At 47.4% G+C, this 13,075-nt stretch overlaps 1 protein-coding gene across 1 annotated transcript in view; it reads left to right on the forward strand.

Moving 5' to 3' along the window:
• Positions 1 to 5,650: 5,650 nt before the first annotated feature.
• The window catches only part of ccdc88ab (coiled-coil domain containing 88Ab), a gene marked incomplete at both ends in the record, with an annotated part of 76,009 nt that continues 68,584 nt past the window's right edge, over positions 5,651 to 13,075 (forward strand). Inside the window, 2 exons of the mRNA XM_084461562.1 lie at positions 5,651 to 5,713; positions 5,849 to 5,949. Of these exons, the coding sequence (XP_084317688.1) occupies positions 5,651 to 5,713; positions 5,849 to 5,949 (164 nt within the window). The remainder of the gene's footprint in view (positions 5,714 to 5,848; positions 5,950 to 13,075) is intronic.

Consider the following 13,075-nt stretch of genomic DNA (forward strand, 5'->3'; position numbering starts at 1 on the left):
CTAATAATAATAATAATACTTTATTTGTAGCACAAGGCACCTAATAACTGGGTATTGGCAAGGACCAGGGTCACGATACGATTGTATCACGATACATTGCAATATCCCACAATATGATTCAAATTCGGATCCGCTCCAAAATGCAATGGGTTAAGTTGTCCCACGCTACACCCCTCCACTGAGTTTCATGAAAATCATAATCATCACTCAGTCATAATCACACAAACGAATGAACACACGCCACCGAAAACAATACCTCCCACCCTGCGCTGTCACTGAGGCGGAGGTAATTAGCCGAATCTTGAAGTCCACTCTAAAAGTAGGGGAGAGCGGGGCGCGTTGGACCGTGGGGCGCGTCAGACCGGGGTTTTTGAGGTGATCTGTTGTAGCTACACAAACATATTTTGGTGAACACATCTCTCTACGTCATGTCAACCTATCCTGAAGTCGGCGGGAGTATTTGAAAATCTTTAAACATTTTCCTGGCGATCATCTATTTTTACCCCATATAAGATTTTTTTTTTTACTCTAGTGTTTTTTTGATTTATACACATGTCACAGAATCCAAATATATCATTTTAATCACTGTTTTAGTGGCTATAAGATAGAATAATTTCCGTGTTTCATGCTACATAGCACTGAGTGACAGCTAGCCAGATAGCTAGCCTCCAGTAGGTGGGGCGCTTTGGACCACTGTGGTCCAACGCGCCCCACATTCAATGATCATGCATTACTAGACATTTTTCTTTACTTTTATTCACAGTATGAGAAATAGGCAACATAAAACCGACAGAGAAGTGGCCAGGGAGCTGGCAGCCAGAGAAGTGGAGAGAGGAATGTCTGTACATGGTGCAGCTAAAAGCTACTCCATCAGTCACGTCTCCCTGTTACGCTACTTAAAAAAGAGGAGGGACATGCAAGAGACAGGCAGCACACGGCTCCCTGATGTTGGCTACTCTCTTCATGGTCAAGTGTTCAGTAAGGGTCAGGAGAGGGAGCTGAGGGACTACCTACTGACAGCATCTGCCATGTTTCATGGGTTAAGCCCAAGTCAGGTAGCCTAATTCAGGAGATAATAGTTAATTTATGAGTTAGATATTCATAGAAATCATCACCCAACAATCTCTACATTAGCCTATAATACAATAAATTAATGCAAGCTATATACAGACATAATAAATACAACTATATACATAGGCTTATGATAAAATAAATACTAAATATAGGAGTAAATATCGTATAGAACATGACATTATTAGGCCTATACATAATAAATACCTAACAGTATAAATACAGGTATGTAGTACATAACATATAGTTGTAAGAAGATAATGTTATTTTCATGGGTTAAGGCAATGTACAATATTGGTCCAATGCGCCACACTATGTGGTCGAACGTGCCTCACCCATGAGGCACGTTGGACCGTTTTCACATCCACCACTTTTGGCAAAACTGTAAGAAACTGGTAAGTGCTGGAAACCTCGTTTTGATGTCGCCAACAGATATAGATATACATGAATAGAAAAATTCATTTTTAAATAAATAAACTTAAGGCAAAAAATGGTCCAATGCACCCCGCTCTCCCCTAACTAATGTGAACACTTATTATTAGCCTTTGTTTAGCCTAATCTTATGGTATTGACCTTACATCTTCCACTGAAACTCATGCTTCATATACTGTACCTGTATGTTTCCACTAAAGTTGCTACCAAATACCTTTCATATCTGGTTTCCGATTCTTTCACAGCATAGCTCACTGCTCGTATAAACCTAGTCATGAGGTCTACTTGCCATAATGGGGGGTAAGGGATGGTGGAATGGATGAATATCTAATTCTGTTTGCTGGATATACATGGGTCATGTGTAACCCATAGTCCTCAAAAACTAGGAGGAAAATCTGGAAATTGAAATTAGACAGATCAATTCAGTCTGAATAAGGGAGTTCACATTTCACACTATTTACACACCTTGTCCTATGTGTCAGAAGCATCTCTTCACTGTCACACCCTACGCCCAGAAGAAGTGTGTGTGTGAGCTGTGGATGAGCAGAGTAGCTGACTGAAGGGAGTCTGCAGTTGTTATGGCAACAGATTAGTGTCTGCGGATTTCTGTCACATAGCCTACACACTCTCTCCAGAGATTTGATTAGGCTTACCCAGTTGCCATGGATTTTGGACAGGTTGAGGGCTCAGCGTGACATGCCACTTGCAGGGGGCACAGAGAGGAACCATCAGTGTGTAATGGACCATTCACTGAGTTGCTTCTGGTTCTAATGGTCGTGTTTCTTTGTCCTTTTTACAGGATGGCCAATATTTGTCCTATCACAATGACCAAATAAATCAAGTTTCTGTTGGCTGGTCACAGCTACTGTCAGTAAACCTCCTTTATACAAAGACCCTTACTTGATTACACAGTGGGCTACAATCTCTTCTTTACTTACACTGCCCTTCCTGTGCACTGCTCCCTGGCTATATTGGGTATCATCTCAATCCGACGCCATGAAAAGCTGGCGGATGGGATCAGGAAAACCTTGGCATGCTGTGTTGTGTAGGTCTTCACAGGAGCTTTTCCTACTGCTGTGGTTGAGCCTACTGTCACCAGGACAGGCTGCATAAGCCCCACAATGATTCATTTTCCAGTCAATGAGCTTTTCTCTAGTGGGATAAAAATGGGGGTTTATAGGCCTCTGGCAGGCAATGAGGAGGACTGTGTGTGTTCGAAAGGGATTACGCATCAAACCGCACTGAAAATTCCACTGCAAATATGTTTACAACAGGAAACCTGCAGGACACATTTTTGAAAGAGGATAGAGTATGACTCGGCTAGCTCCGAACATGGCTAGCTCCTGGATAGCCTAGCCATGTTCATAGATTAGCCTGCCACTCGCTAGCTACAGTATATTGACAGTGAGAAGATGTGTGATGGAGCAGTAATAACATAAATGACAGCATGCCTTCGAAACAAAACCTCCCCTATGGTGAGAAAGAGAAAAAGATAGAAGAAAAATCAGGAGTGACAGAAAGAAAGCCAGACAGAGGGAAAGAGGGGCAGACAGGGAGTGTGGGCTAGAGAAAAAGATGGGGGAGAAAGATGAGGAGAGCTCAGACAGGGAGTCAAGGCCATAGAGTTCTGGCTAAACACGTATTGCTGTTGAAAGCATTGGGTTTGGGGTAATTGTGGTAGGTATTGCTTGGTCAGTGGAATCAGAGATGGTTCAGTACGTTCCATCGTCTTTGGTGGAATCTTTGCCTAAGGACTAAATTAACAAGAATCAAGCAAACACATTTCCATGCACCCCTGCTTGTGCTCCACCTCTAAAGAAAGCCTGCCAAGTCTAAGGAATTCCGTAGTTTTCCCCCCTGCTGTGTGAGAGTGAGCCCTAATGCTGCCGCTGGTATTGAACACTGAAACACCGGGATGAATTATACTGCTCTAGACACATAGTTAACAAGATTAAGAATAATCCTGATTGATAAAAGACAAACCAAAACTATCCTACACAGACACACAACACAGTGAGATACACATAGCAACACAGCTCTCCCCTTGAAAAGAGAGTATTGCCCCATTCATAGCCCTCATCAATCAATCAATCAATCAAAGCTTTATTTGTATAGCGCATTTCATACCCAGAGGCAACACAATGCGCTTTACAGAGAACAAGGGAGGTGGGCATACGACCCACTCTCTACATATTCCAGAGGGAAGCAAAAAAACTAATCACCCGGGGGCCAGATAAGTGAGCTGTAAAAATTCATCATGATAATCACAGAGCATAATTGAATCAAGACTGAAGCAGCCTAGGTGAGCACATACACATGAGTCATGATGAGGATTGCGTTGAGTCCATATTGAGCTTTCATGCCTTGCGTAGGCCACACAGCATCATATTAATTTAAATCCTCATTCTGTCCTAATATGGGGTGACTAAAAACATCAGTCTTGCTTCAAGTCCCGCCCATACCAGAGAACCCATGGAATGTTTAACTGCCGTCCTGTCTTGAAGCATAAACAGTGCTCAGTTCACGGTTATTCAAATCTTTTAAACTGCTGCTACCCGGAGTGGTGGTGAGCTAATTGTTGGCATGTTGGGATTCCAATATTGATTTTAGCTCAGCCCAGAGGTGATAATTTCCAAGTCGGTGATTAAGTTATTGTGTCGCAACAGGGCTGTCTTTAAATAAAATGAACAGACTCTGCGTTGTTAGGCTAGTCTACTGCCAGAATAAACAATTTTTTGTTCATGATCTTTACGAAAGTGTGCTGCTCTGTCTGTGACTTTTTAGAAGACAGTCCTGTAGAATGTTTTTCACTTTTGAGTCCAGCGCCGTATTTTGCAAGTTGAGAAGCGCGCCCTCCAACCTATAACTTATTGTGCCATTGCCCTGAATCCCATTTATCCAGCTGGTCTCAATGGTTAATGCGTCTGGGATGAAATCAACCACCCCCCTGACACAGCACTTGATAGCAGTGTGTGTGCGCGTGTGTGTTTGTTATAGGCCGTGAACTCAGTTTCCATCTTGTTCTATCCTAGGCTACATATTTCAGTTTTATCCACCAGGTGTCAGTGCCTGCCTTAATGCCCTCAGCCACTGTAGGTAGACTTACTAGCTACTGCCAGACAATTGTATAGACATGAGAAACAAAATATATAGGCACAACTCATATAACCCCAAAACACGCTAAAATTAAAGTTTAAGACTAAACTCAAATAATGATTCCACATTCTTTTACATAATTATTCTTTCACGGATTTGGTAATTAACTGTTGTGATAGAGGTGTGGATATATCCACAGTGGAAATGTTGCCGCCGCCCTATTTTCCTGCTGTTTCGTTCTGGGGAGCGCAGTTGGTTTTGGCGGAAGAAGACACTACAGGAGAAGTAGCGGGTCTCCTGGTCAAGTACAGAGAGGCGGTCCTCAGCTCACTCAATCAGTAGCTTAGTATGCAGCCGTTACTCACTTGGATGGAAGATTAGATGAAAGTGAACGAGATATGATGCCAACTATTTGAGGAAGAACCATTGGCTTTATTTTGGTACAGAAATACGTTTCAAGACTGCACGGAGCAGAATGGGAATCTTCTAATAGATCTTGAAGGATATTCTGTTCAAACCTTCTGGAGGAATCCTGTTCAGATTCATCTGTGCATTAGCCTACCTCACTGTTCGATTTTTTTTATTATTATTTTTTACTGTAAATGGAGCGTTTTTCTTTTAAGCATAAGCTGGTAACCTACCTGGACTGTCTATGTAGGTTACCTGCATAGACGTCTTTAGTTGTAGGTAGGGCAAGCTTCCTATACGGACCATCGGCCGGATGAGACCAAAGGCTTTTCAAAAAATGTGATGCGTTCCTTGTTCTCTTCAAGGAGAGCAGCCTACCAAAGCACCTCCATCTAGTGTATGTGATCTGAGCGGCAATTGTGGATTACCTGATATTTTCAGCAAGACGGACGTTAATCAATGGACATATTTCCCCCCGTCTGCGAAATGAATGTCAGTTTAATTAAATCAACCACATGAGCGACTTCGGCTACGTCTAAATTGGGTGTCGTGAAAGGAGTCGCTGCGAAAATTCTCTCTAGGGGTCATAGATTTTTATTAATTTACATTATTCTCTGGGATTGTCGTTGCTGTCTCCGCGGATATGGAAACCGTGGTTTTTACGCCTCTGTTGGAGCAATTTATGCTCACGCCGTTGGTCTCTTGGGTAAGATTACCCTAATTAAGAATTCTTATGCATTTGAGCCCACTAATTAACGACCGGCCTCCAAAATACCAAATTGACAAGTGATATTAGGGTTAAGGTTATTCTGACACGTTTGATGTGTTGTCCTTTTTACAGGTCAAGACGCTTGTGCAGCAGTCTGCCCGTGATGGAACCCCTCTGTCGGAATACGTTGATTTGGTGGATGGGATCTATTTAAACGAGATCATGTTGGAGATGTAAGTTGTCTTTATACGAATATCTTTTCCATTCTTATTTTCAAGACAATGCCATAACCTAGTTATGCATTGAGAGTTAAAGACATAGGCCTCCTCATTATAGTGGGCAAATCAAAGCCATCAATTCACAGATCAAATCAAATGTAACCTCGGCCCTATATAGGCTAGTAGACAATGGCAAGTCTACATATCTACAGTCAGCAATACTAGTGTAGCCTATTGATTGATATGAAGCCGAACCACAGCTAGCAGGGTTAGCTGTCTACTCCAGCTCCACCTACAGTATAGCCTTCTGGAGCTCCAGGTCTGCAGTCATGTTGCCAGCAGCTTATCTTCCAGTTGAGTGGTCAGTCACAGAAAATGTCTGAACGTGAGGTGTCATCTGCAGCCTACTGGAAGACTCCCCAGGCCGTGCGTGTGCAGCGCACACTCCTCGCTCCCTGCCTGCTAGATATCTGACTGCTCCTCTCAAAAAGCCTATCCTCAATAAAACTAAACTAATAAAACTAAACTATAAAAATAGAGTAAGCCCCAAAAGGTGTGAAAACCAACTGCCGCTACCAGACCACGGACACGCATCCTAAGCAGTTAGACTCCAGTCCCCAGATATTATATTTGCGTTTGAGGTCTTCCTGCAGACTTTTAAATGACTGCGGGCTACACGTACATTACAACTACATCCCAAGGAGACTGACAGTGTAATTTGGAGCCGTCTGTGTCAGTGGTCCTCAGTAATATGACCAGAACCAGGCCCTGATTTAGGCATGCGGTGATCTCTTTGACTTCCTGCCCTGTCATCAAGCATGTGGTCTGTGACTGTGACACACAGAGAAAGGATCTGATCACACAGTGTAATTCTATCAGCAGGTCTTAACCCCCCAGTGATAATTATCTCGCCATTTCCTGGTTGGTCATTCTAACCTCGTAAAGTTGATATCCATCTCTCCTAGGCAAAGTGTCTGCCGCCTGAGGAGCTACGTTAGGCTAACCCAGGTTTGCCAAGGACCTTGTCAACCTCCTGAAAACATCATACTACTAACATAGAGGCAATGTGGCGGTGTTGTTTGCAGTATGAGTCTTGCAAGCTTGTCTGACTATTGTGTTTTAATGAAGTTTAGCTGTGACTGCCTGTCCGGATGCAGAAGCTGGCCAGACTCGCGTGTGTGTGTGTGTGTGTGTGTTGGGCAGCTGTTGGCACTTGTCTGCCCAGCAAGACTTCCACACAGAAGGCACATTGTCGGATGCTGTTGTGAAGCCACTCTTTGTCTTGGTCTCCCAGTTTATAAAGGCTGCGTGTTACTGATAATAGTCTCACTTGATAGCGTTGCACTGAAACACACACTCTCTTCCAATGTTATACTTACCACATTATAACATACTACTGGGAAGGTTTCTGTACATCCGCTCTACACACAGTGCTACTCTTTCTTTGGTAAACATGCGCACTGAATCATTTACTTGCCATATTCCATTGAGTTATGTGTGGCTTACACTGCAGCAAGTTTCCTGTGGTTGGTTGATTGGTTGCTACAACCTCGTTTTGAGAGATGTGGTTAATGTTAACCATGTTACCGGTTAATGGGGTTGATCTATTAGAACCTCGACTTGTTCAACAGGCTGTGGTCCCAGGCTATGGCCCCTGACCCATGAGGCTAACAATGTTGGTGCCTGCAAGGCTCACACATGTGGCGCTGGAGGAACCACTTAAAACTACTGGGTATTAAGATGAACTGCCCGGCAGTCCGCAATCCTGATAGGCTTCACATTATGAGGAACAATGTACTTCCTTTGTCTGCGCCTACAAAGTGCTGTTGTTCTGGTGCGGTATAGATTAGGCTCGGTGCTTCGTCGGTATCAACCTGTCTGTGATCGATGCATCGGGACCTTCCTGCTTCCTGCCTAGGTGGTTCGTGGTGTGCTTTTAGGATAGAACACTGAACCAAGGTATGTTTATCCTGTAGACGGCCGAAGCAGTAGAGACGCAGGCTGCATTAGACCTGCTGTGTTGGTCTAGATAAGGATGGGAGCAGCTGTGTTTTGTACTCGAATGTCTCTCCTCCGAGCTGATGACAGTGATATGAGAGGGATGGACAGACAGACACATGCACACACTGACACTCTCTCCCTCTTTGTCTCTTTCCCTCTCTGTTTTTCTCTGGGGCACACACACACACCACGCGCACACACATGCACATACACACACAAAGTTGACCGAAGACCAGAGAGGCCCTCCAGGATTATCTGACCTAACGGTTGGTTGCAGGCACAGATGGCTCGCTATACTGCCCCCCCGCCCAGTGACAACTGCCCAGCCAATTACATCTCCTCTCGGCCAATTGTCCGTCCAATTAGATCGCCCTGGAATGCTCCAGCCAATTACATTGCCCCCCTCAGTTCCTCCCAGTCAATTAGACCACACTTCACTGTATTCTGGGCACAAATGGGTATTTCAAATAATTTGATTTTAGAGATCTAGTCCACGGGGTCCACTGCACCGGACATGTGAAACCAAGCACACCTCAATCTCTTCCAATATATAAAATTGACCCAGCTCGTCTTCACTGACCACTGTCGGGCTGTCCAGCTGTCCAGCCTGTTGCTTCACCCTGAACGTGCAGGTTAGATCGGACAGGGAAGTGAAACTGGCCTCATGTAGGGAACAGAGTCACTCTAGGTTTAACTACTTCTCACACATGGATGATAACAATAGCCGAGGTGAGCATAAGTTCCATATTTGATCATGTTTATTGTGTTCCCAAGCTAAGGTGGCCTCATAATGGCTTTAATACAATTTCTATTCATCCACTATTTAAATGCTTTCCCACCAACACACGACCTGAACCCCGACAGCTCTGAGGGATCTAGTACCAACACACCACTTGAACCCCGACAGCTCTGAGGGATCTAGTACCAACACACCACCTGAACCCCGACAGCTCTGAGGGATCTAGTACCAACACACCACCTGAACCCCGACAGCTCTGAGGGATCTAGTACCAACACACCACCTGAACCCCGACAGCTCTGAGGGATCTAGTACCAACACACCACCTGAACCCCGACAGCTCTGAGGGATCTAGTACCAACACACCACCTGAACCCCGACAGCTCTGAGGGATCTAGTACCAACACACCACCTGAACCCCGACAGCTCTGAGGGATCTAGTACCAACACACCACCTGAACCCCGACAGCTCTGAGGGATCTAGTACCAACACACCACCTGAACCCCGACAGCTCTGAGGGATCTAGTACCTTGCTGCTTTCCTCTGTCAATACCTCTTCAGGACCAAAGCACCCCCCCCTCCCCACACACACACACACACACCCCCCTCTCCCACCCTGACCTGGCCAATTAACACAGCAGTAGGGCAGCTTAGCGGCAGCTAAGATATCCGATGAAGGACAACACTTTAATTAACCTAATCCAGATTAGATTGAAACTTCCTGCAGCCCCACAATCACACCCCAACTGTGCCTTACAGGCAGAAAAACGGGGATAGAAAAAAAACTGGTTTACATACAACCATAAGCCCCAGAGCAGGACCAGACACAACACACCTCTCTCTCTCTCTCTCTCTCTCTCTCTCTCTCTCTCTCTCTCTCTCTCTCTCTCTCTCTCTCTCTCTCTTTCACTTCCCTGCTATAGTTCTATCTCTCTCTTACTATATCTCTTTCTCTCTGCCTTTGCCCCTCTCTTCCCATTGCTCTTCCCTCTTGCTCTCGTTCTGCCCCTCCTTCCCTCCACCTCTCATCTCCCTCTCTCTCTCTCTCTCTCTCTCTCTCTCTCTCTCTTTCTCTCTCTCTCTCTCTGTTCACTGAGCAGCAGGCCTCTTGCTTTTGTTCTGTCTGCTGGTCTAGTTAGAGAGGAGGCATAGTTTGGATTCCTGCTGCCTGCAGGGCTGCTGTCCATCTCCTCAGTCCCCCTCGGCTCTGCTGGACTCTTCAGCCTGCACATCAAAGGGCCGGCGTCCTGACGGTCAGACACACAGAAAAGACAGATAGACCGGTCAGGTAGTCACAGGCGGACAGAGAAACGGAGCGGCAAGACGGACAGGTGGATAGGGAAGCACACGTTTTGATGGAAAGACGACGACAGACACAACGTCAGACGGAAAGACCGATTTACCGTCAGAGAGGGAAACAGACACCACACGGCTATACCTGTCATTTGCCCCAGACAAACCAACTACTTCTCCCTTCACTGCATCTCTCTTTCTCTCTCTCTCTCTCTCTCTCTCTCTCTCTCTCTCCCTTTCTCTATCTCTCTCTCTCTCTCTCTTTCCGACCTGTAGGCTATAGCAGGAGGATGTTTGGGCTGTAAAAGGTCCTGTGAGTCAGACAGACAGACGGTGACATGCAGGAAACAGCTGGTGTGACCTTGAGAAGACCCGATTTTAACAAGGCAAAAACAGAGCCTCAGTCCACAGGGGAAGACAGGCACGAACACACTGGTGACAACTCAAGAACGTCTAGAGAGAACGTGCGCTTGTGTTGTGTGTGCGCGCACATTTTATTTTCTGGTCTCTGAGTAGTTATTAAGAGATTGAGAGAGCAGGGAAGACTAACATGTCATCAGTCCACGGCAGAGTGACTCACACACTTGTCTTGAATAGCTGAGCTGTTGGCCTCTACCACGGCTCACAGTGAAGCTGCCCCTAAGTCATCATCATCCCCCACATGCCTCTCTGGTGACTGGCTAGACCTCCATGTCTCTCTCGCTCTCACTCTCTCACTCTCTCTCTCTCTCACACACACATACACACACAGCACCCCCCATGGTGTTTATACAGCGAGGCTCCATTGCTCTATCCCCCGCGCGTGCTGGCCAGCCAGACCCTTCCCTGCTCTGCTCCTCTCTGCCCTGCTCCTCTCTGCCCTGCTCCTCTCTGCTCTGCTCCTCTCTGCTCTGCTCCTCTCTGCTCTGCTCCTCTCTGCTCTGCTCCTCTCTGCTCTGCTCCTCTCTGCTCTGCTCCTCTCTGCCCTGCTCCTCTCTGCTCCGCTCTTCTCTGCTCTGCTCCTCTCTGCTCTGCTCCTCTCTGCCCTGCTCCTCTCTGCCCTGCTCCTCTCTGCTCTGCTCCTCTCTGCTCTGCTCCTCTCTGCTCTGCTCCTCTCTGCTCTGCTCCTCTCTGCTCTGCTCCTCTCTGCCCTGCTCCTCTCTGCTCCGCTCTTCTCTGCTCTGCTCCTCTCTGCTCTGCTCCTCTCTGCCCTGCTCCTCTCTGCCCTGCTCCTCTCTGCTCTGCTCCTCTCTGCTCTGCTCCTCTCTGCTCTGCTCCTCTCTGCCCTGCTCCTCTCTGCTCTGCTCCTCTCTGCTCTGCTCCTCTCTGCTCTGCTCCTCTCTGCCCTGCTCCTCTCTGCCCTGCTCCTCTCTGCCCTGCTCCGCTCTCTCCAGCTCCTCTTTGCTCTGCTCCTCTCTGCCCTGCTCCTCTCTGCCCTGCTCCTCTCTGCTCTGCTCCTCTCTGCCCTGCTCCTCTCTGCCCTGCTCCTCTCTGCTCCTCTCCGCCCTGCTCCTCTCTGCTCTGCTCCTCTCTGCTCTGCTCCTCTCTGCTCTGCTCCTCTCTGCTCTGCTCCTCTCTGCCCTGCTCCTCTCTGCTCTGCTCCTCTCTGCCCTGCTCCTCTCTGCCCTGCTCCTCTCTGCTCTGCTCCTCTCTGCCCTGCTCCTCTCTGCCCTGCTCCTCTCTGCCCTGCTCCTCTCCGCCCTGCTCCTCTCCGCCCTGCTCCTCTCTGCCCTGCTCCTCTCTCTCCAGCTCCTCTCTGCTCTGCTCCTCTCCGCCCTGCTCCTCTCTGCTCCACTCCTCTCTGCCCTGCTCCTCTCTGCCCTGCTCCTCTCCGCCCTGCTCCTCTCTGCCCTGCTCCTCTGTGCCCTGCTCCTCTCTCTCCAGCTCCTCTCCCTGTGTACCAGGGTGACAGTAACACAGGCTGTCAGATGTAGGTTAGTCCCAGAGCAGCCTCAGTAGGAGCCGCCCTCAGGCTCTGCTGAGCTGCTCAGCTATGGATCCACTATTGACTTCTTCAGCGACTCTAACTCCTCCATGGCCGCTTTATCTGGGGGGGTCAGTGGTCAGTACAGTATTTGGGTTTGGTCTCCCCCTCGCAAAAGGCCCCCTATTCAGATGTGTGCTGCAGCCAGACGCACAGGGAGCGATGTTGTCGTGTGTGTGTGTGTGTGTGTGTGTGTGCGCGTGTGTGTGTGTGTGTGAGCAGCTGAGCCAAGCTGATGCAGTGCAATCCTATTGTCACGGTGTGTCATCGGCGGCTTTCCTGGTCGTGTGTGTAGCCTACAACAGTGTGATTTTAATGAGCCTCGTCAGTCTCTGCTTCGTGTGTGTGTGTGTGTGTGTGTGGACGGGCGCGCAGCTACTTCTCGGAATGACAGGATTACTCCCCCTCTGTGGTTTTTAATTAAGGGGTTAAATGCGACCCCCCCACCAGGAGGCCGGGGTCAGGTGACGTCAGCCATTCAGACTGCCATTAAAGAGAACACTCTGTCCTTCTGACTACTGAGATGGCTCTGTTGTGTGTGTGTGTGTGTGTGTGTGTGTGTGTGTGTGTGTGTGTGTGTGTGTGTGTGTGTGTGTGAGAGAGAGATGATCAAAAGGCTGATTAACACATTTTCTGTGTGTGGCTACCACGGGAGAAGATGGGAGATGTCGTTTCGAAACCATGAATATTGTTGTTTTTAGAAGCGCAAAGTTTGTAGCGAGGCCACGATTTAACGTTCAGAGTCTGTGTGTTGCGCGTTCTCTGTGTCACATCAACAAAACCAGGGGATTTTTGTTTGTGAGACGACTGATTATTTTCTATCAGTTGCTTGGCGCCGTGCTTACTCAGCATCAGAGTCTGGCGTCCATTAGTCGTCATTAGAGAAGCATCGTTTCCTTCGCTAAGTACAGGGAGCGGAGCTGGAATATTCTAGAACACCGAGAGGTTGGAAATGGTGCTCAGTCGAAATCTGCATCACACACACACACACGACCGAAGGTTTCACGCGTCACAGATGCAGGCATGCAGACTCGCGCATGGCTGCACGTACATGCCAACATATTCCATGCTACACGCATCCACGCACAAACACACACACACACACACACAACCTTGTTTACTCGCAGTGATTTATTGACCTCAA

This window comes from Borostomias antarcticus (assembly GCF_949987555.1).
Source record: "Borostomias antarcticus genome assembly, chromosome: 2".
Classification (NCBI taxonomy): Eukaryota; Metazoa; Chordata; class Actinopteri; order Stomiiformes; family Stomiidae; genus Borostomias; species Borostomias antarcticus.